This window comes from Pelodiscus sinensis, chromosome 7 (assembly GCF_052426305.1).
Source record: "Pelodiscus sinensis isolate ZL-2025 chromosome 7, ASM5242630v1, whole genome shotgun sequence".
NCBI lineage: Eukaryota > Metazoa > Chordata > Testudines > Trionychidae > Pelodiscus > Pelodiscus sinensis.
Genome location: NC_143058.1, coordinates 60552618 through 60574511, shown reverse-complemented (window position 1 = coordinate 60574511; position 21894 = coordinate 60552618). Strand labels below are relative to the sequence as shown.

The following is a 21894-nucleotide window of genomic DNA, read 5'->3' as shown; positions in this document are numbered from 1 at the left end:
ATGCCATCTGGTCCCGGTGACTTGTTACTGTTTAGTTTATCAATTTGTTCCAAAACCTCCTCCAATGACTCCTCAATCTGGGACAGTTCCTCAGATTCGTCACCTAAAAAGCTCAGGTTTGGAAATCTTCCTCACATCCTCAGCCGTGAAGACCAATGCAAAGAATTCATTTAGTTTTTCTGTATTGGCCTTATCGTCCTTTAGCATCTCAATTGTTATGTGGCCCCACTGGCCGTTTAGTAGGCTTCCTGCTTCTGATGTACTTAAAAAGTAATAGCAAAAACTTTTGGGGGGTTTAGAATAGCTGTTCTTCAAATTCCTTTTTGGCTTCCTAATTATATTTTTACACTTCATTTGACAGAGTTTATGCTCCTTTCTATTTTCCTCACTAGGATTTAACTTCCACTTTTTAAACGATAACTTTTTATCGCTCCCTGCTTCTTTTAGTTGGTTGTTAAACCACAGTAGCACTTTTTTGGTTCCCTTACTGAGTTTTTTAATTTGGTGTATACATTTAATTTGAGCCTCGATTATGGTGTCTATCAAATGTTTCCATGCAGCTTGCATGGGACTTCAGTTAAACAGAAATTAAAAGGTATAGTGCCAAAAGTAACCACCTCATTTTTGCATAGCTCCCTTTTCTGAAATTAAATGCCACAATGTTGGGCTGTTGTAGTGTTTTACTCACCATAGGGATATCATATTTAATGCATCATGTTAATTATTTCCCAGCGGTGCAGCTATGCTCAACTCTTGGACCAAATCCTGTGCTCCATTTAGGAGTAAATCAAGAATTGCCTCTCTTCTTGTGTGTTCCAGAACCAGCTGCTCCAGAAAGCAGTCATTTAAGGTCTCGAGAAACTTTATATCTGCATCCTGCCCTAAGGTGATGCATACCCAGACAATATGGGGATAGTTGAAATCCCCCATTATTATTGAGTTTTTTATTTTTATAGCCTCTCTTATCTCCCTTAGTCACTATCACGATCAGGTGGTGGGTAATATTCATATTATTAGAGCACTGACTTACTATCCATAGTGATTCTATGGAACAGTTCGGTTCATTTGCTATTTTTACTTCAAGTGATTCTATGTGTTCTTCCACAGAATGCCACTCACCCACTAGCATGACCTGTTCTGTCCTCCTGATATTTTTTGTACCCAGATATTATACTGTGTCCCATTGATTATCCTCATTGCACCAAGTATCTGTGATGCCTATTATATCAATATCCTCATTCAAACTGAGGCTCTCTAGTTCACCCCTCTTATTATTTAGACTTGTAGAGTGAGTGTGTGTGTGTGTGTGTGTGTATCTATCTATCTATCTAGGATCTGTCCACATGACCCTCTTATCTGAAGTTATTAATAGGAGTTTTGTCCAAATTAGTACTTGAGGAGCAATCCCACAGCTGTGGAGTTTGGATGTTTTTCCTCTAGTTCACAAAATGAAGGCCCATATTGTAAGATATCTAATCAGTGAATGGATTAAACAGGTACATATGGAGTCCTCTGGTTTAGAGAACAGTTTTAACTGCAGCAAAAATATGCAAGAAAGAGGACACGTGTGGTAGACTGCAAGGAACTTGTGACCATCTTGGCTAATGGCCATTGATGGATCGATCCTCCAGGAATTAACTAGTGCTACTTTGGGCCTCTGCATCATCCCAAGGCAGTGAGTTCATCAAGGCAATAGAGCATTGCATGAAGAGCTTCTGCGTGTTTGTTTTAAACCTCTGTGTCGATTGGCATCATTGAGTGACTCCAGGTTTTGCAAAGGGGTGAGTAACAATTCCTTCTTCACTCTCATAGAATCATAGGTCTGGAAGAGGCCTCAGGAGTCATCAAGTCCAAGCCACTGCTAAAAGCAGGACCAACCCCAACTAAATCATCCCAGCCAGGGCTTTGTCAACCCAGGACTTAAAAACTTCCAAGGATGGAGTTTCCACCACCTCCCTAGGGAACCCATCCCAGTGCTTCTCCACCCTCCTAGGGAAATTGTTTTGTTTTGTTTTTTAATATCCAATTTAGACACCTCCCTCTGCAACTTGAGACTATTGCTTCTCGTTCTGCCATCTGTCACCACTAAAAATAGTCTCTCTTCATTTTCTTTGGAACCCCGCTTCAGGTAGTTAAAAGCTGCTATCACATCCCTCCTCACTCTTCTTGTAGACTAAATAAGCCAAATGCCTCAGCCTCTCCTCATAAATCATTGCTTCAGCCCCCCTAATCATTTTTTGTTCGTTCCTCCATAGTGTTCACAATTTTATAGCTCTCTGTTATGTCTCTTCTCAGTCCTCCTTTTCCCAAGATGAGCAGTCTTTTTTTAATCTTGAAGAGTCTTTTTAATATCTCTTTAATATGGAAACTGTTACATATCCCTAATCATTTTAATTCCTTTTCTCTGTGCTTTTCTCTATTCTACTACAGCTTTTTTGAGGGGGAGGGGGGAAAGAGGAGGGCAGCCAAAGCAGCATGTCATATTCAAGGTGTGGTCATACAATGGATTATAATTTCAATTATATTTTCTGCCTCATTATCTAGTCTTTTCCTAACATCCTGTTAGCTTTTCTGACAGATGCAGAACATTGAACAGATGTTTTAGAGAGCTATCCACAATGACTCCATTTTCTTGAGTGGTAACAGCTAATTTGTATCTGATCATTTTGTAATTTTACTTGAGATTCTTCCCCCCCTCCTCCCCGATTAGCTTTGTTTTTGCATGTATTTAATTTTTTTTGCCATTTTTGCTATCCAGTCACTCAGCTTTGAGAGATCCCTTGTAACCCTTTGCTATTGCCCTTTGGAGCGCAAACTTCTGAGTAACTTTGTATCATCTGAAAACTTTTCTACTTCCCCGTTTACTGATTTTTCCAGATCATTCTTAAATATGTTGATCAGCACTGGTCCTGATACAGATCCTTGAGGGTCGCTGCTCATAACCTCTCTTCACCGTGAAAACGGACCTTTTCCCCTACCATTTGTTTCCTATTTCCCGATGAGAGGACCGTCTCTCTTCTTGCATAACTGATTGGCAAGGGATCTTGTCAAAGACTTTCTGAAAGTCTAAAGACACTTTATCCACTGAATCCTCCTTGTACATGTGTTTGACGACCTCCTCAAAGAATTCTAAGAGATGTGTGAGGCGTGATTTCCCTTCACAAAAGCCTCGTTGTGACTTCCTCACCATATTGTGTTACCCTGTATGTCTGATTCTGTTATTTGCTATGGTTTCAACTAATTTGCCTGGTATTGAAGTTAAGTTTACCAGCCCATCAGTGTCAGGCTCTGGTGCATTTTATTAAAAATCAGACTAATATGAGTTATCTGCAAGTCATCTGATAGAGAGGTTGATGTAAGCGGTAGGTTTTCATATCACAGTTAATAGTTCTGACGTTCATATTTGAGTTCCTTCAGAATACTTTGGTGAATACTTGCTGGCCCTGGTTATTTACTGCCAGGTGTAAGTTTGCTCTAAAACCTTTTCTGCTGTTCCTCATAGTTATACTCTAAAAAGAAAACTTCAGATATGGGAATCTCCCTCACATTGTCTGCAGTGAAGACTAAGAATTCACCTTGTCTTCCTTGAGTGCCCCTTTAGCTTCTTGATCATCCCCTGTGCCCACCGATTTTTTTTGGCAGACATCCTTCCTCTAAAGAGCAACTTGCAAAAGACACAACCCCTACTTTATATATCAAATTATTTTTTGGCTTGTCCAATTGTACTTTTACACTTGACTTTTGAGTCTCAATTATAGGGTTTTTTTTTAATTTCCATGCAACTTGCAAGCATTTCAGTCTTGAGATTGTTCCTTTTGTTTTCCATTTAACTAACATGCTCATCCTTGTGGCATTCCTCTTTCTGAAGTGAAATGTTCAGGTGGGCTTCTTTGGTATTTTCTCCCCAGAAAGGATGTTACATTTAATTATATTATTGCTATAAGATTGACCTCTTGGAGAAAATCCCGTGCTCCCCTTAGGAATAAATCCAGAATTGTCTCTCCCCTTGTGGGTTCCAGGATTATCTGCTCCAAGAAGCAGTCACTAATGGTCTCTAGAAACTTTATCTCTGCATCTCATCCTGAGGTGACGTTGCTGCTCTGTGAGGATAGTTGATATCCCCCATTATTATTAAGTTTTCAGTTTTTGTAGACTGTCCAGTCTCTCTGAGCCCTTCACAAACACCATCACCATCCTGGTGAGGTAGTAAGTAGTATTGTCCTACTGCTATATGCTTACTGTTCTCTAACTGTAGAGATTCCCTGATTTGCTCATTTCAAATTTTTAGTGCATTTGATGGGTTCCCCCCCCCCCCCCCGTATATTGTGCCATTTCTCCAGCAATACAATCTACTCTGACACGCCAACAAATACATTTTGCCCTGGTATTACCATGTGCCAGTGATTATCATTGTTATCCCGTTTCTCTGATGAGTATTATATGAGTATCCTTAGTTAATACCAGGCACTTGAGTTCACCCATTTTAATGTTTAGACTTCTTGCATGGGAGCACAGCAATGGCTCCCAAACTTTTTATGCCCTAGATCAGTTTTGCAATTTCAGGATAACTCAAGATCTATTCTGCCCCTTCCCCAAAGTCTTTTCCCTTCCTCAAAGCCTTGTCCCACTCTCATCACTTCCTCTCCCCCACCCTCACTCACTTTTACTGGGTTGGGGCAGGAGATTGGGATGTGAGAGGGGGCTTGGAGTGGAGGAAGGGGTATGGGTGCTGGCTCTGGAACAGAGCTCGGGGATGAGGTTTGGGGTGCAGGAGGAGGGTATGGGTGCTAGCTCTGGGAGGGGGACCAGGGCTAGGGGTGCAGGAGGGCATGTGGCCAGATCTAATGCTGATAGAGTTGCTAATATGATTTCCAAGCCCTTGTCTATTATCTTTAAAAACTCTTGGCAATCTGGGGATATCAGAGCTGGGGCAGGGCTGCAGGAGGGGGTGCTGGCTCTGGGAGGGGACTGGGGTTGGGGTGCTGGTTCCCTCAAGGTACTTCCAGGGTGGCAATGCAGTGAGCTGTGGCCTGCAGGCCCTAGCTGTGGCCCCACATCAGAGCCCCGCATGGTTAGGTGGAGCTGCAGGTGCACAGCGCTGGCTCCTGGGAAAGGCGGCTCCACTCCTCTGCTTTGGCCACAGTGTCTCCCGGCAGCAGAGCCCTGCTGGTGAGTGGCTACTGATGTCTATCTAGAGGTGTCATTTGTATCTATGCAGGGCTCCTGGAAGGGACCAACAAGCCACTTTGACCGCAGAGGTGGAAGGTGGGGAGCACATGGCTCTGTACACTGCCCCTCTCTGCCAGCACCATCCCTCATAGCTCCCATTGGCCATACTTTCCCATTCCTGGCCAATAGGAGCTGCAAGGGGTGGGGCTTGCAGACAGGAATAGTGCGCTGAGACTCCCATCCTCTCCCCCACCACACACACACATGGGGTTGTGCTGCCCACTCCTGGGAACCAGCGAGTTGTGTGGGGCATGTGCAGGCAGGTGTCACCTGATTTAAGGATTGTAAATCTTATTAATTTGGATAGTTTGGATTATAGGCTTGCCAGTTGAACTCATCAGGAGATAACCAGGTTCTTGTCCCAGAATCAGGCTGCACAGAATATACCAGGGACCTTCGGGGGTATGACAAGATGTTCATACTGAGACAAAATAATTTGAAACTTTATTAAAATAGACGGAAATTGAAATCAAATAGCAATGTAAGTAGCAAAATAAATCAGAGTTACAAATGCCGGATTATTGGTCTCAGATACACTTGGGATTATTTCTATAAGTGGTGGTTAATAGACTTGCACCCGATCTGGGTAACCTGGTGATAAAAGACAAAGGACGAGCCCGGCCTCTGGTACAGCAGTTCAGGTCCAGCTTTCTCCGTTCTCAGCGGAGAGGTGCAAAGGCTAATGCTAAATGCTTATTAAAGGTAACCTAGGGTACGTCTACACTGCATGGCTATTTTGGGATACCTCCAGGATCCCGAAAAAGCTACCCTTTGTCTACACAAGCCCCCTTTGAAATATTTTTCAAAATAATGAGGCTGCTATTTCACCATCCTGGTAAATCTTGTTGCACGAGGGATAAGGGATAGCTCAAAATAGAGCATTATTTCAAAATTTGGTGCCGTGTAGAGACCAAATGTCAAAATAAGCTATTCTGAAATAGTGCAAATTGCGTATCTATTTCAAGTTTAGGGTGCTGTGTAGACGCACCCCTAGTTTACCTAACTGACTATTCAAAAAATAAAGTTAAAGATAAAGTTTAGAGACTAATCTCAGCCCCTAACTCCTCCTGCCTTTCTTCTTTCTCTCTCTAGCTCTTCTCCTCTTCCCTTTCTCCTTCTCCTCTCGTTTTCTGCCTTCCTTTTCTGCCTAGCAAAGGCTTCGGGAACCCTGTTTTAGAAGCACAAGAGCCTGGGCCCTCCTTCTATGCCCAAATTTAACTTCCTCACCCACAAAGAATTGGGGTACACTTACTCCATGGCCTGGACACATGTAACATGTTTGTACCTAGTGATGACATGAACATACTTATTCATTAATCTAGATCCTTCTCACCTACGTTATTTCTATGTTATTTTTGCTCTTCGTGTGGTGTACTTGTTAAATTTGAGGATATGCTTGGAAGCCCCTATTCCACACAAAAAAAGTTGCTCTATCTTATCACCATCTATCCAGGTGAAAGGTCCCAAACATATGCAAGGAGTCTTTTGCTGTCTGGGTGAAAGCTCCCAGACAAAAATACTAACTTGCCTTAGCTTAACATATAGGATATGTCCTGTAGGTCCCTTGCGTTACAGCCAAATTGCTTTACCAGAAACTATAATAAAACAAAGTGATTAAACCATAAAAGGTTTATTGATATCCATAGGCAAGCAAGAAAGCAGGTTAGCCCTATAGACTACACAGGGAGCTCTTGGAATGCCAATTACAATAGGCTGAGAGATTCCCCAGGATCTCACGATCATGATTGGACAGTTGGTGACCGATAGTTCAGAAGCCCCGTCAAAATTTAATTGTCTGCCATCATGTGATGTAATTAGACGGGACTCTTTTTTTCATTTGACTGTTTCTCTTCAGTTCCTATCTGTACTTTTGTCAGATTCTCTCCTTGCTAGGGATTGAGAGTCTCCCCTTCCATAAATCTGCCCCTAACAGATACATCTCTCCAAACCTTGGGCTCCTCTTCCCCATCACCTTATATCACTGCTGTCGATCCTGCTGCTTCCATATCCTGGACTGTCACAGGCACTGACTGATTTATACAGTATCTCTTGTTGGTTGGGGTCCAAGCATTACTCCCATCATATCATCATCCAACGCAATCTGCTGTTTCATGGTGTGCTTGGTCCAGGTTCATAACTGTTTGCTCTGTGAGATGTATTTGTCGTTTTTTACCTCAGGTTTTTTTTTAATGTCAGAAACTCTTACTCCTTCAAAGCCCTACACTTCTCGTGTTCAGCAGCCAGCAGCACTGATTTGAAATTGGCATGAGGGAGCACTTGCTTCATCTAAAAGTGCCTTTTAAAAATAATTCTGTGGGAATAGGGAAGTGGGGACTATATGGCATATAGCAAACTCTCTTCATGTTGACCGCAGCAAAAGATACTGTGTTAAAAATAAAACTGTATTGATACCAAGGCTTCCCCATGAGCCTTTCATAGCTCCCGTGTTGATTTCATTGAAATCTTCTAGTTAATAGCGGAATATTACGGCAACTGGTTTCCTTTTTGCTGAACAACATTTCAAAGTGTCCCCCAGATGACTTCTGTAGAGGTGTCCCTCTCTTTCGTGCCAGCATACGACTAGATTCTGACCACCTTGCATTGAACAGTACATCAACGTATGACCCATTGATATGTGTCAAAGCTCTTATGAAAACTCGGCGGGGCCTGCGCTTCCTGGTGGATTTTGCTTGCCTCATAGGCTCACAGCAGGCCCACAGTTTTAGGTACCACGCCCAGGGCTTTAATTTTCTGTTTGTTGAGATATTTTCTTCCTTGGTTAGCATATAGTAAAACAGAGAAGAAGCTCCACGGTCCTTTTCCCCTAGTAGAAATGGGGAGGTGGATGTGGGGGGAAACCTGGGACCACCCTCTACTCCGGGTTCCAGCCCAGGGCCCTTTGATAGTAGCTGCTCATGTGAATCCCTAACACCTGCTGAAATACAGCTCCAAGACCCCCGGGCTACTTCCCCACCCCTTCCCTAGCACCTTCCTTCTCTCTGGTTCGTCCTCCTCGATTTCAGTTGTTGTCTCCTTTCCTCCTACTCCCAGTGAGGCCCTCCTCTGTCCTCTCAGCTACATGTGTGCCCCAACTGTAGGCAAAGTGTCTTTTATAGCCAGTCTGAACTGGTTTTCTTAATTACCCCCAAGTGTTCTAATCTGCCTAGGCTGGCCTGACTCTGCAGGCCTGGTCAGTTAACCCCAGGTGTTCCACTGCCCTGGATTGCCTCTGCTGGTTCTAAACCAGCCTCTCCCTGTTACTCTGGAAACAGAGATCTCCTCAGTCTGAGGCTTATACATCTCCTCTCCAATACTTTTTTATAGCCTTCTACTCTGACCCTGTCACATGAATACGGCTACTTGTGTAGCACTGAAGTGCAAAGGAATCAGAATCTGGCCTATTATACTGAAGAATGTAGTTAATTTAATCATTGACAGTGGCTCTTTGAATTGTCATCTTATATGATAATGCAGTTTCTTTGATATTCACCAATGGTGGGTTTTTTTAAAGTTATAGATTTGCTATATTAAAAGCTACCGTAAGGGTAATTGCCAGACATGTGATATCATCTGCAGGTGGCTAAAATGACTACTAATGTCGTAAGTTCCTCTTTATGAACTGGCAGGCTGGGAACCCTTTCAGGGCATTGTCCATATACCTACCGAGGCTAAGATGATTTCAGTGCAGTAAAGCCTCATTTAAACTCCCACCTTCATCACAAGCACTTAGTCTGTCACCAGGCAAAGTAAATGATTAAGGCAGACACCAGCCAGTCAGTTTGGGCATGTGTTTGCTTATCTGCGAAGACACCTGGATGGCTTGTTAACAAAACTACTTGTAACAGGATGTATATGCTCATAAAAGACATTGAACATTGATCTTATATCCAATTATAACACGAGAGGTAAAGTTTTAATGGGGTTGGAAAAGCAGCTGGATTGCAGCCAACGGAGCACAGTTGTTTTCCACATATTTCACTAAGAACATTGAAAATTTGTATCTAGCTTGGAGGCTTTGGGTATAGAACAGGAGTGTTTTCTTGTAGTTGGGAAGCTGCATGGGGTCTCGGGAGATCTGGATTCCGTTCCGAGCTCTGCCATAAACTCCTTGTTGAGGCCTTCAGAAAATTACTTAATTTCTGTGCTTCAAGCTCCCTGTCTTCAAAATCGGGTGGAAAATATTCCCTTCCTCTGTCTTGTCTAGTAAGATTGCATGTTGCTAGCAACGAGGACTCCCTTATGCGTGCAGTGTTGAGCCTACATGGGTCACTGACCTTCTAAACACTGTTTTATCATAATTAATAACAATAGATGCTGTTTTTCCATGTTTCATGAAAACAGGTCACAGAGAGAGGAGAATTCTGGGGGGAAAAAAAAGATTGAAGGGTTTATTTTATTTTCATTTTTTGTATGTCCCTCAGGGCATGATGTATCTGGAAGAGAGGAGACTGGTCCACCGGGACTTAGCAGCCCGGAATGTCTTGGTCAAATCACCAAACCATGTAAAGATCACGGACTTTGGCCTGGCCCGGCTGCTGGAAGGAGACGAGAAAGAGTACAACGCAGATGGAGGGAAGGTGGGTGCATTCACACCGACAGCCCTCGTCTTGCTGTTTTGCCTGGGGCGGGGAGAGGGAGGCTTTATTCATTCCAGTGTAAAGCCCTGGTTTTCTCTAACCATCACTTGATATGGTTACAGCTATTGGTGCTTGACTGTGTACATTATTAAAAGGAGGGTCTTTGCCTTCTTACCTTGAGGACTTTAGGGGTCACACAGGGAGGAATGACCCCACACTCTCCTGTACACAGGTCTCATGCGGGGGAGGGGAGTTAATTAGCACAGCTGGCAGTGTAGCGACCACGCTGGGCAGACAGGGAGAGCTGAGGCCAGATGGCTGGAAGATGCAAAGTAGAGGGCCCACCAATACTGATATGGGCACAAGACTAAAAATGGGCACATAGTCCTGTATTGAAGCCCACCTGTAGATACCCCCACTTGCTCTTAGAAAACATGGGACAACCCTTTTCAAAATGGGACAATTGATCATCCTAATTAAAAGGAATCTTTGTAGCTGAAGGCTGAGATGTTCAAAAAGAGAAACTGAAGGTTAGGCCCTAAATGACAGAATCATAGAATACTAGGGCTGGAAGAGATCTCAGGAGGTCGAGTCCAACCCCCTGCTCAAAGCTGGACCCACCTCAACTAAATCAGGACTTTGTCAAGCTGGGACTTAAAAACCTCTAGGGATGGAGATTCCACCCCCCTCCCTAGGGAACCCATCCCAGTGCCTCACAACCCTCCTAGGGAAATAGTTTTTCCTGATAGCCAACCTAGATCTCCCCCACTGCAACTTGAGACCGTTAGCCTTCTTGGCTACAAAGGCATCCTGTTGACTCATATGCAGCTTCTCATCCACTGTAACACCCAGGTCCTTTTCTGCAGATCTTAGCCACTAGGTCCCCAGCCTGTAGCAGTGCTTGGGATTCTTCTGTCGGTACCAGACTCATTTTTTTCAACAGTGCCAAGAGCACCAGCGCCAACCGTGACCTCGGTGAGAGCTATGATTATGTGCACTCAGCACCCAGTGGGCCCGGTCCTGCAAGCCATTCCGTTCTGTTCAGTGGAACTCTGCAAGGTACCGGGGTTGGCCCCACCGAGCAAAACCGAATCAGGGCCACGCTTTGTTCTTGGGTCTTGTGTTACCTCTGCTGCAACCAAGGCATCTGAAGCCAGTGAAGTTGTTCCATTTCCATCGCCGTATGCTACCTCTCCATTGCCAGCACTGGATTGAGTAGTTTGCAGGCTTCGTTTCCTAGACAGATCTCTCTCCAAGGGCCTTCCCTTGGGCAGGGGGTGCTTTCTTGTAGCATACCCACTAAGGTTTTACCTCTGGTTCTAAGCGATCTGGTAAAAGCACCGGTGACCACTGTTTCCCGGTTCCTTGTTGCCGTGCCAACAGTTGCTCAAGAAAGGGTGCAAAATACCAGGACCCTAAGGAGTTCTGCTGCATGTCATTAAAAAGTTGGTTTTTAACTGAGACACTTTCCAATGTTCTTCTGATATTATTTCCCATTGCACCTCCATAACCTTTATCCCATACTGTGTCTTAAATAGATTCACCATTACAAGATTTTATAAAGGCACCCAACAAAGGCACAGCAATATTCAGGGGGTTCCAGATGCAGGTTATGCATCTTTGAACTGCCTTACCAAAAATGCCCATCTTAATCTGCCTTAGGGGATGAGTAGAGAGACACACCCACCAAAGACTTTTTGAGTTTTAGAAGCGCCTTTTTGAAACCTTTTGTTGCTCTGCTCCTTTTCTCATTCACCCCTCATTTGCTCTGTTCACTTAGCCCTGGTCTACAGTAGGACTTTATTTTATAACAACACCCCCCCCAGGTTGAATTTTAAGTGGAGCGTCCACACTACCAAGCCCGTTATTTCAAAATAACGGGCCGTGGAATTTGAAATCTGTACTCCTGCTTTTCATGAGGAGAAACATACTAATTCCGCAATAGTTATTTTGAAATAATGATAGTGTAGAGGCTCCAGTGCCGCTATTTCAAAATAACCACTCCCTAGAGTAATTAGAGCTCCAGGAAACACTGGGAAGTAATTAGTTCCAAATCCATGGTAGCGTGTCCACATTAATAGATCCTGCCTTGCACTAATTTTGAGGCTTCCCTGTCATGTGGACACACTAGCTCGATTTTGTTAAATTGGGACTTAAGTCGACTTTACTAATTTTGAAATAGTTCCTCAGTGTAGACATGGCCTTATATTGGTGGCTGACTATAAACCACAGCCATCCCTTGCTCGTCCCTGGGAGAATGACGGCCTTTCTAAACGCACCGCTTCTGAGTCCAACTATTCCATGAACAGGAGTTGTGGGGGACAGGCCACGGGGATACTGTTACTGAAATGCTTTGGTTGGCCTGCTTTTTCATTTTTGTAAAACAAAAAAAAGTTGTCAAAAAATTTCATCCGGCCCTGCTGCTGATTTCTTTGATATGTCTTGCCCCACTAATTCGTGCAGCATGTGCCCAGTTGTTTTGGCAAATAACGGAAAAAAATCCAAAAATATCTTTCAACATTTCAGGGCTTTTTTTTCCAAATTCCTTTTTCATTTTGAAATTTATTTTTAAAGCCGATGTTAATATAAATTGAAATGTGTGGGGGTTTTGTAAAAGTGAAAGAAAACATGTCACTTTGGGTTGAACAAAATGTGTCCTTCAAGCCAAAATGAAGGGACTTTTTTTTTTTTTTAACGTCTCCATTCTCCAAATATTTTTAAAAAATTGGGTCAAGTGAAAACCCTTTTTTCCCTCAAAAAATACTGGAGAACTGAAAAATCAGTTATTTTCACAGCAATTGTCAGTGGCTGCTTTCCAACCCACTAGCACTGCAAGGACCCTCTGGCGGTCTGGCAGCCCTCTGTGATTCTTCCAGGTCCTCTGATCTCCCCTTCAGTAACCCCCTCTATCTCTTCTCCACCCATTCCTTTCCTCAGCTCTTGCTGAGTTTCCCAAACTCCCGGGCCCGAACACACTACTGGGGACTGGGGCAGGATGCATGCACCGGAAAGGTCTGTCCTGCTTCGGAGAGTATTGCTTCCCAACCTAGAAACTGTTTTCATTTCAAGCTATACTGTAATTTTGCTAAGGAGGGCTTAGGCAGCTGATGAATAATACAGCTCTGCTGTTGAAATTGCTCCTGTCTGGAAAAGTCTTATGGAATTTAATAGACTTCTGCAGAAATTAAATAGGTTTCTATAGAACTCAGTAGAAGATGATTTCCTTACAATAAAGGGCATCAAACAACCTATAGAATTTAAGAGAGAAAGATGTCTCTGCCTGTCAATATAGAGATTACAGTTCTCTACTCAGCTACACAGGACATTTTCCTGAGGCAGACCTATTTACTGCTTTATACATCCATTACAATTTTACTAGGGCACCTGCAATTGTAGGTGTATTTGGTGTGGGGTGGGGAGGAGAGGAAGGTTCCTTTCAATGAATTGTTGGATGCTTGCAAAAGAAAATGCTCCTTACTGGGTAGGATATAACGTATACCCTGAGGCTCCGGTGCTACAAGACAATGTTTGTTTCACACTCCGCCCATTTGAAGTCAACGGGTGTTTGGCTGCAGAGGGCTGGTGGGTTTGAACCCCTTCACCCATGTCCCCTCCCCTCGTATGTCAGGAAACAGAGACGTTAACTCATGGCCTGAGAGCTTTCCTGCTGGCTACATCGGCTGCTCCGTATCTTCACTAGCAAGTGGGCTTTGGTTTTGCAAAACCTGGTCAAAATCAAAAGGGTTCCCCTTTCTCCAAACTACCTCAGTTTGGACACAGTCATTATATTGGGCAAACGGGTAGCTCAGATAAACTAGAACCACCTTGTCACCTCGGCATTTTGCAATATGAAATCAAACCCAAGTTTGGGTGGGATGAAGAGTTGCTAATAGAAAGCTCTGCTTATTTCCTACCTCACTGTTCCCTGTGGGACAAAATCTATTCTGTTCTCTTTATTTAAACTCTTTACATGGACTCCGCCACCATTCCCAATACTGAATCCCTGCTCTTCTTTTCTTTACATGTGTACAACAACACCAAGGGGTGCGTCTACGCTGCAGGGCTTACATCAAAATGAGCTACTCAAATTGAGCTACCTGAATTGGGTATCTTATTTTGAAATAGAGCCCTCTTCCTCCAACTTCCCTTACTCCTTATACAATGAGGCTACGACTACACTGGCCCCTTTTCCGGAAGGGGCATGTAAATTTCATGAGTCGTCGTAGGGAAATCCACGGGGGATTTAAATATCCCCCGCGGCATTTAAATAAAAATGTCCGCCGCTTTTTTCCGGCTTTTAAAAAAGCCGGAAAAGAGCGTCTACACTGGCCCCGATCCTCCGGAAAAAGCACCCTTTTCTGGAGGCTCTTATTCCTACTTTGAAGTAGGAATAAGAGCCTCCGGAAAAGGGTGCTTTTTCCGGAGGATCGGGGCCAGTGTAGACGCTCTTTTCCGGCTTTTTTAAAAGCCGGAAAAAAGCGGCGGACATTTTTATTTAAATGCCGCGGGGGATATTTAAATCCCCCGTGGATTTCCCTACGACGACTCATGAAATTTACATGCCCCTTCCGGAAAAGGGGCCAGTGTAGACGTAGCCTGAGGGTTACAGGAGTCAGAGTAAGAAGCTCTCCAGCTTGACTGTATTTTGACACTATTTCGAAATAACTTAGTCTACGTCTACACAGCAGGCAGTAATTTTGGAACAGTGCTAGTTATCTCGAAATAGTGTTGCAGTGTAGATGTACCCCAAGGCAACTTCCATCCTCCAAGCAATCCCACTTTAAAGCAGGACATGAAGGATTCCGTGGGGTGGCACAGACCGTAAATCATTGCTACACCATTTCTCTGAGGGCTCCTTGCATGTGAAGGAGCATGGAGTTTGGCCAAGCATTTATTTAATTTATTGTTGCGAGCCTTATTACTATTTTTTTAATTTTCTAACTTTTGGAGTTTTTAAATTAGTACCTGAGAGAGGGAAACCTGGGTTTAGAACCGATTCATATTATTATTCTAACTTCCATGTCTTTCTTTTGTTCCCAAGATGCCCATTAAGTGGATGGCTCTGGAATGTATACACTACAGGAAATTCACCCATCAAAGCGATGTTTGGAGCTATGGTAAATCTTCCATGTGATTGTGCTTACAAGTTCATCTCTTGTGAAATACATGAAGTTCTTTTATTGTGTCACTGATGTTTAATTATCAACCCATATTTCCTAAAGGGGATAACTGTTATCTTGTGTTTCCTCTATTTAATTACACACACACACACACACACACACACTCTTCTAAATAGCATTGTTACACTCTCTTCTAAATAGCATTGTTACCTGTCTTCTGTGTTACTTCCCTGCTCACTAAAATGCATTATCACAATGTCCCTTCTGGGTTGCCTGCCAGAAGCTCTGTGTTGGTAGCAGTTTGGCAGATTGTTGTGACAGAAAAAAGCCTCTTTCAGTTTTGCCACAGACTGGTAGAAATATGACTGCGGGTCATAATTTCCAACAGTTCTTTGAAAACCAAACTCTGAAAGCCAGGAATGTCAAAAAAATATTTTCTGGCTTATGGGAGTTTCTGTACTACAGTCAGATAAAAGGGAATATAACACACACACACACACACACACACACACACATACAAATACAGCAAGAGAGAAGCAGGAAAGGGAGGAGAAAAGAAAACAGAGGCTGACTTATAGAGGCTTAGGTTTAATTTCCTGAACAACTTCAGATTCTTTGTGGCCTGACCTTTCTCACCAATTCTAAACTGAAAACCAAGTGATTTCAATATTTGGAGAGTTTATTTAATTGCGTTAACTACCATATCATAATGAGCTGTTCAGCATCTGTTTAGTTGTTTGCCTGTTTATCTTGTCCAGCTGTTAGTGAGGCAGTAACCTGCACCCTTTCTAAATGGAATTTCATAGCATCAAACCCATAATAGGTAATTAGAGATACTGGACCTCGGCCAAAGTTTCTGGTGCTGGAAACAGACGTGTTTCGAAATTCATTACTCACTTTTACCTGTGGGTAGCAGTAAAATTCATTCTTTGCTATTACCAGGTAGCTGTCCTTTTGTCTGTCCAGTTAAGACAAATATATGATTATAGGATATTAAAATAGTATGCATAAAGCAGCTTACCTTCCCTCCCCCCGCAAATTGTGTATTGACCAAGTTAGCAAAATATACATCTTTCTCCATTATTTATGCCACTCAATTTCAAACAGGAAGCCCAACATACCTGTACATGGAAAGAAGAAAACCAGACGATTGACAAAATTTAGTTATTAAACATCAGCGTGGAGGTGAATGAGGGAGAAAATAAATGCATGTTTCATGGATATGTATTTTTCCCTCTCTCTCCTCAGATTAGAAGTGACAGTCTGCAAAATATGATTACCAGGCTGGAGGCATATTTTAAATGACCTTTACAATAACATAAAAGCAAAACAAAGGAGAGAGTTGAGAAAGCAGCCGTATTTTTAATATTAAAGATTGTCTTTTGGGATAAATTCTGTTACTTGTGGAATACATTATTTATCTTTCTGCTTAGCTGCCAAAAAAAAAAAAAAAATCCTCCGGCTATTCAAAAGGAGGATCCCGGGTTTAAATCATAGCATTATCATAATCCAAATCCAAAAGGTGCTTTAAGAGAAAACAACACAACTGACTGTGAATGACTTGCAGGGCAAAGATAATGACATAACCTTATTCAACTATGCATCATTACGGGAAATTGATGCTGTAATTTAGAGAACATCTTTAGGTTTTTTCCCCCCTTACAATAATAGTGTACATCAGCCATTCATTTTCCATTTTGATATGATAAAAGAACAGGACATATTCTTTTGTTATTGTCTCCATTTATTTGTCCTTAGTCTTCTATACCTGTCATGCCTGCACTTTACACCTTTGGTTTGTTCTGATTCTCCCATATCTGTTAGCCTGCCCCCGTTCTTAACCCAGTACAAACAAGAGACCTGAGTGTTAGAATTGAACTCAAGTGCTGTTACACAGGCTTGCAATAGTCTTTCCATGGTGGATCCAGCATAAATCAGAGCAAGTTACGGATGCTTTATACATGCACTGCTTCTGAGGATGAATGAGACCAATTCGTCACTTTGTAACCCGAGGGGCAGCGCTACAGGACCAACCCAGCAGCACCCCAGCTGCTGTGTCCCAGGCGTCCCCAAGAGCAGCTGGAGTGCTGCCGGGTTGGTCTTGCAGCGCTGAGGGGCAGCACTACCGGACCATCCCGGCAGCACCCCAGCTGCTCTGCTGCAGGTGTCCCCGATTCACCCGCTGCTGAAACTGACCAGCAGCGGCTGAATCAGGGATGCCTGGGGCAGAGCCGGACTATCAGAAGAGGGGGCTATGAAGGGTCTGGGGTGGCATCCCCCACCCCACCCCAGACCCCTCATAGCCCCCCCCTTCCAATAGTCCGGCATATCTGATAATCCGGCACCCCCTGGGTCCTAAAGGTGCCAGATTATCGGAAGTTTACTGTACATGTTTTGTTAGTCTGTAACAGGAAAAACTTAAAATACAAGAAATAGTCTGGTAGCACTTTAAAGACTAACTCGGCTACCCCTCTGAAACTCTTAATCCTATACTTGTTTGTTGCTAGGTGTCACTATTTGGGAACTTATGACCTTTGGAGGAAAGCCCTATGATGGAATCCCAACACGAGAAATTCCAGACCTGCTAGAGAAAGGAGAACGGTTGCCCCAGCCTCCCATCTGCACCATTGATGTTTACATGGTGATGGTGAAATGTGAGTTCCTGTTGTTTTAATCTCACTATGGGCAATGCTAGCGGAGCATATTCCATTACATCTGCAGTCATTGAGAAGAGAGACAGAGAGCCATGCCCATAAATGGATCCTTGCTTGCTAATAATGCAGGCTCGTCCAAAACAAAAAGCTTCCTAAGCTTTTATAAATTTGAACATAGCATGCACCTTCTTTTTTCCAATTGCAAAGGATATGAGTTTAGCTGCGAAGGGTTTGTGTTAGCTCTGCTTCTTATTACTGTCAGATGGTATCGTGCATCTCACTATGAAGTCAAAATGGTATGATTGTTATTGCAAACATTTGTCATTTCCATGACAATTGATTTTGATGTAAAAATGATAGCATTAAACATAATTACGGTACATGGATCGCCCAGCATTCAAGGTGGCAAAAAGTAGAGTTGGTTCCAAAACAAAAATCTCAGATATTGAGGAAAGAAATCCACAATGCTTTGTTATTAAAGAGAAATGGAATCAATATCACAAATTTGCCACAACTGAAGATTTGTTTTTGCTTGTTTAGTCAGACCCTGTAGTTTATGGACATTTCATATTTTAGCAAAAAATGAAAATAGTTTATATCTCGATTCTCTCGTACCTAGCCTTTCCTCCCTGTGAGAGAAAGACAGAGATGCACACACAAATGGATCCTTGAAACCTAGATTTCTAATTAAAAAAGAATTAGGAATATCTCGGTGGTGTTTCTGACTTAATCAAAAGGGAAAGGCCCATGTCTGAACAAAGAGATGACTGTAAGTTAATTTCACTTAATTTTTCACACAAAAGTATCAGAACTAAGAAAGATAAACTGGAGCAGGAAAATATACATATTCTTAGTAAGAAAGTGGGATTTCTCTCTTCCCGGAGTTGTATTTGTAACCTGAAGCTTGTCACTTTTCTGCACTCAGCGCACAGTCAACCTGTGGAACTCCTTGCCACAGGATGTGGTGAAGGCTAGAACTTTAACAGGATTCAAAAAAGAACTAGATAGCCATTGATGGACCTAACCTCCATGAATCTATTAGTCAGGATGAGTAGGAATGATGTCCCTAGCCCCTGTCTGGAAATGGGTGACAGGAGAGAGCTCACGTGAGGATTACCTGTTGTGTTCCCTCCCTCTGGGGTATCTGGCATTGGCCGCTGTCGGCAGACAGAATACTGGGCTAGATGGACCTTTGGTCTGACCTAGTATGGCCGTTCTTATGTTCACTTGCTTTTTGGAAGTATTAGCAGAGAAGCCAATGACTGTAACACCAATCTCGGGAAAGGCTGTAGGTGTGAGGCACACCGCTTGGACGTTATGAGGTCATTTGTAATGGAATTTCATGTACTATCCACAATCTGTGGGTAAATAGGATCTGAATCTTTAGCACTGTCCATCGGAATATACATGGGCCCTGAAATGCAAACACAAACAATTCTGATAGGAATAAATAGAAGGTGTTTTTTTGTGTTTTGGGTTTTTGTGTTTTGTTTTGTTTTATTTTTTGTTTTTTTGCAGACTGCCCTCATGTCAGCAAGGCTAGTGGAAAGGCAATCAGCCCCTTATGCACTTTGATTGTTTGTGGCTCAGCTGCTATTTTTGTAAGACTCGCATGACATTTCCTTTAATATAGGAACGCTCCTCAACATTTCATTTCTGCCATAGAAACTAATTCCGCATGATGCTGAAGAGTCCACATGGCATGTGAGGAGTCCCTTTCACTTTGGCAGGAATACTGACACACAGAAGTTTGTTAGAAAGGATCGTAGAATCCTTATGGGCTCTAAAAGACACAGAGGCTAAAAGAGCAAGGCAGCTACTGATGCAACAGCATGGAGGTGGGGAAGTCGACTCGAAGAGCTAACTATACAAAAGGGGAGGACCATGAGGACCGTGGTTTAGCAGAACACATTTCCAGTTGAATAAGAAACAGTGCTGTAGTGTTGAATAGTGATAGAAATGTAGCCGTGTTAGTCTGGGGTAGTTGAAGCAAAATGCAGGACAAGTAGCACTTTAAAGACTAACAAGATGGTAGATGATGAGCTTTCGTGACCCACTTCCTCAGATCAAATAGTGGAAGAAAGTAGTCACAACCATATATACCAAAGGATACAATTTAAAAAAATGTCCTTTTCATATTTGTTCATTTTTTTAAATTGTATCCTTTGGTATATATGGTTGTGACTACTTTCTTCCACTATTTGATCTGAGGAAGTGGGTCTGGCCCACGAAAGCTCATCATCTAATAAACCATCTTGTTAGTCTTTAAATTGTCCTGCATTTTGCTGTAGTGTTGGAAGGAGATACAGGGAACGTGCATGTTCTGAATATCTACCATTGGGGGAACGGCAGCTAATGGTGTCCTCTAATCTTTTAATATTCTTACCAAACTTCCTTCTGGCTGAGGGGGTGTTGGGTCTTGTACTTTGATCACACCTTCAGCGTAATAAGGCTGTAGGCCGGTGGTTGTCAGACTACCACTCGCGACCCAGGACTGGGTGGTGGAATGTCGGGCACTGGGGCTTGTTCCTGCGGGTGGATCAGGTGGTGCTGAGGCACAGACCACAGACTACGCTGCGCCCCAGAAGCAGCCAGCAGCGCACTGCCTCTGCCCTGAGCACTAGCTCCGCACTCCCATTGGCTGGGAACCTGCGGCCGGCTGCTTCTGGGGCACAGACTGGTCTGTGCTGCTAGAAGAGGCAGGAAGCTGCCTTAGCACCCCACGGCACTGCTGGCCAGGAGCCACAAAAGGCAAGCCTCTCCTGCCCCAGCCCTGACCCCCTCCAAAGCAGGAGCCCACTCCGACACCTCAAACCTCGCACCCTCAGGCTGGGTCTCAGCCATCAACTGGGTCACGAGAAGAAAAGTGTGAAAACCACCACTGTAGGAGACACCGCCGGAGACACCGCCCATGTCACCGAGATGTTCCTTAGCAACTACCACTAGAAGCTTTTGGTAGAAGAGGTTGGCACTGAGAAACGCCAGCAGGTCTCGGTTGCTTCACCAAGGGGAGGCTGTTCTTTCCAATGGGTGTGGGGAGTCCTTGCTTGCTTAACGGTAGCAAGTGTCTCAATAATCTCCGTAGCCTGCAACAGTCTTATGCCTGCAAACAATGTTACAGTAGAGCCGATACATGATGAGGAGGGAGAGAGGGAGGTTAGAGTGTTTAGATCTGTTGGAGTCACCTTGTATTAATGTTGCCATCACCAGCTAACAGTCTGGTAGGGCCTGTGGAATAGCAGATCAGATTGAAATGTTTATTGTACTTGTGGTATTATGATCATGCCTAGAGGCCCTGATTGAAATAAAGGTCTCATCATGCAAGGGATGGTATAGCTCTATAGGAAAATACATCCCCTGCCCATAAAGAATTTAAGATCTAAACAGACATGACTAACAAAGGAGGAGAATTAGAAAGTATTAGTAAATAATAGTATTTTCCCCCATTTTAGAGAGGGTAAACTGAGGCAGAGACCTTAAGCTACTTGCCCAAGGCCCAACGACAACAAAGCTAGGAAATGAATCTAGATTTCCAGTGCCTTCACCACAAGATCGATCTTCCTCTGTTTTAGAAGCAATGTTTATGATGATCTTTCCAATTTTCCTGAGCAAGTGAATTGTATTTCCTTTCTTCTGCACACCACATTCACAAAGGGCGGGGTTCCACCTCAAACCCGGGATTGTTTCAAATGTAGTTCAAAAGCTAACTGTATTCCTTGTTTTCTTTTTACATCTGTCCCCAGGCTGGATGATTGATGCTGACAGTCGGCCAAAATTCAAGGAATTAGCGGCTGAATTTTCTAGAATGGCTCGAGACCCTCAAAGATACCTGGTCATTCAGGTCAGCAACTGTGGTACCTCTGGAAATCGTATTAATTCTGCCTTTAAAAAACTTAAAACTAATCTGTGTGTGTCAGAAGCTCTCTCAACCCCGCTGAAGGAAAACTGCAGTTGTGATGATGATAGAATCATAGAAATATCAGGTTGGAAGGAACCTTGGGAGGCCCTCTAGTTTAGTCCCCTGCCCTGAGGCAAGACCAAGCAAACTTAGATCATCCCTGCCAGGTGCCTGACTCGCCTCTTCTTGAAAACATTGACAAATACTATACGGCAGCTTAATATATACAGGCATGACATAACCCATTCCAGTGCTGGTCCACCCTCCTAGTGAAATCATAGACTCATAGAATCCTAGAGTTGGAACAGACCTCAGGAGGTCACCGAGTCCAGCCCCCTGCCCAAAGCAGGGCCAACCCCAACTCAATCATCCTAGCTGAGGCTTTGTCAAGCTGGGATTTAAAAACCTTTAGGGAT

General features: G+C 43.4%; 1 protein-coding gene across 6 annotated transcripts in view; it reads left to right on the top strand.

Moving 5' to 3' along the window:
• ERBB4 (erb-b2 receptor tyrosine kinase 4) overlaps window positions 1–21894 on the top strand; it is a 923012-nt gene that overhangs the window by 860115 nt on the left and 41003 nt on the right. For all 6 annotated transcript variants that reach the window (XM_075933933.2, XM_075933937.2, XM_075933934.2 and 3 more), the window contains 4 exons: window positions 9651–9806; window positions 14848–14923; window positions 17434–17580; window positions 21324–21421. In XM_075933933.2, coding sequence (XP_075790048.1) covers window positions 9651–9806; window positions 14848–14923; window positions 17434–17580; window positions 21324–21421 — 477 coding nt within the window. The remainder of the gene's footprint in view (window positions 1–9650; window positions 9807–14847; window positions 14924–17433; window positions 17581–21323; window positions 21422–21894) is intronic.